Below are 2,120 nucleotides of genomic sequence, written 5' to 3' on the forward strand. Positions count from 1 at the left end.
TACAGGTTTTAGAAAGTACACTTAGAAGTGACAGATTCTGAATGCGTGTCTACATATCACTTTAAATCATTTTGTAAGTATCCCATCCAGTTATGAGAAATGACAGGCTCCGTACGATCCTGCCTTAGAGAAAGTAGTATGTGTTGTACTGAGAAGTGGCGTTTGTGAAGCATCCTAACCATTGTCAACGTGTCAATGTGCAATAGTTTCTGCGGCGGCCTGTACCTGGACATAAAGCGGAAACTGCCGTGGATACCGAGTGATTTCTACGAGGGTTTTCACATTCAGTCCATCTCTGCTGTGCTCTTCATCTACTTGGGTTGCATCACCAACGCCATCACCTTCGGTGGTCTCCTGGGAGATGCTACCGACAACTACCAGGTAACACAGATCCCCAAACATGAGAGTTAGAACGACAACATTTATGTAAACTAGATTTATTAATATGATAAATGTTTTTAACAGAGAGAGACTGTCCGGCTATTTTTCTAGCTTAACACCACAGAATGTATTATTTGTCATGATAATTTGGTGGTTTAATAGAAAACAAAGAAAAGTTACAGTAGCTGAGGTTTGCAATTGTTATTTTATTGTGCCCGAAAGTGACAGAACAATGTGTATGTATTTTGTACCTCCTCTACTACACAAGGTAGGCATCCAGTGCCAAAATATACCTAGATTGATGAAACCAAGTAACGTTCAGTCTTACCATGACTGGAAAGGCTTTCACAGGGAACCAAATATAAACACAGGCAAGTAGCAGCACTAGATTAAAATCAGCTGGTGTCAGCTCAGGAAGCTCAAGTGTAATTTGTGTGTCATATTTATGAAATTAGGTCAGATATATAGTCAGTTTTTAGTTGTGCACAGCTATTTTTTTCAAACAAGTGACAATGTTTTCCTCTGTGTAATTTAGTTTGTCCAGAACCAGATGACCTTATTCAGTCTTCGTCAGTCTTCTTTATGTGTGAGGAAAGCTAAAGGATACCATCATTAATTTCATTTTATTGCTCAGTTATGAAGCAGTGATGAGTCATTAATATGACCTTTGCCTTTTCTGATTTTGCAAATAAGTCTCAAGCTCCACTGGACTGTGACGTCTGAGTATTTTTAGGTTTTCATAATTAGATCTGGTCTCCTTTTCTTCTGTGGGTCCATCAGTACCTTTCTACCAACTGATGCATTTACACACTCATGCACACAAAGACAGCTCCTTACAGGATTCATTTCTTGCACTCATTCAAGCTGAAATAAAACATCTTGACCCTGTGTTTAATGTCTGATGAATACAAACACAGCTGTCACTCCCTCCTCACACCCACTGCTTAGTTTTATCATCGCTCTCTTCCTCTCATCTGAAGTTTAATTTGCTGACTTAATTAGCACCACAACACAACACTTGTTTCTCAACTGCTCCAGCTTTTTTGAACTTGGTTTGTGAATCTCACCAAGTCCTTCCTCCAACAGGGTGTGATGGAGAGCTTCCTGGGTACAGCCCTGGCTGGTACGGTCTTCTGTCTCTTCAGCGGGCAGCCCCTCATCATCCTCAGCTCCACTGGACCCATCCTCATCTTTGAGAAGCTCCTCTTTGAATTCAGCAAGTGAGCATCTTACAAACCTGCTGATCCTACAGTAGACCTTCATCGTATTGCAGACACCCTACTTTATGTCAGAGCATTATTGGAAGATCCTCTTTAGGAGAAAAACATTTTTTATCAACCTACTGCATTATTAAAGTTGTGATTACATTGTTTAGAGTGGCAAGTTCCAATCAAAATGTTACTTCCAGCATGTCTAGGTCCGATTTAATTAAAACACATTCACTGAAAACCTGCATCGCGACATGAACAACCAATAGTTTTTACCTAGACTCCAATTTGCAGGCTGCTGTATCAGGATGACAGTGTTTGTGGGTTCAGCTGGGTTCTGATCTTTGATCTGAAGGCAATAACTTTGAAGTTCAAATACATACATTCGAGCTAACAATGATGAGTCTAATTACTGGTCAAATTTTGACCTACTCATGTAATATACATACACATAGATCCACTACATATGTAAACTGGGCTTTTCCAATCCTAAACATGAATAGTATCTTTATTATTGTCATTATTGAAAAC

General features: G+C 39.5%; 1 protein-coding gene across 1 annotated transcript in view; it reads left to right on the forward strand.

The window, feature by feature from the left end:
• The window catches only part of slc4a5a (solute carrier family 4 member 5a), a 41,409-nt gene that overhangs the window by 21,996 nt on the left and 17,293 nt on the right, over nucleotides 1-2,120 (forward strand). Inside the window, exons 12-13 of the mRNA XM_008294628.1 lie at nucleotides 207-381; nucleotides 1,468-1,601. Coding sequence (XP_008292850.1) covers nucleotides 207-381; nucleotides 1,468-1,601 — 309 coding nt within the window. The remainder of the gene's footprint in view (nucleotides 1-206; nucleotides 382-1,467; nucleotides 1,602-2,120) is intronic.

Source organism: Stegastes partitus, unplaced genomic scaffold (genome assembly GCF_000690725.1).
Source record: "Stegastes partitus isolate 25-593 unplaced genomic scaffold, Stegastes_partitus-1.0.2 Scaffold981, whole genome shotgun sequence".
NCBI classification, from domain to species: Eukaryota; Metazoa; Chordata; class Actinopteri; family Pomacentridae; genus Stegastes; species Stegastes partitus.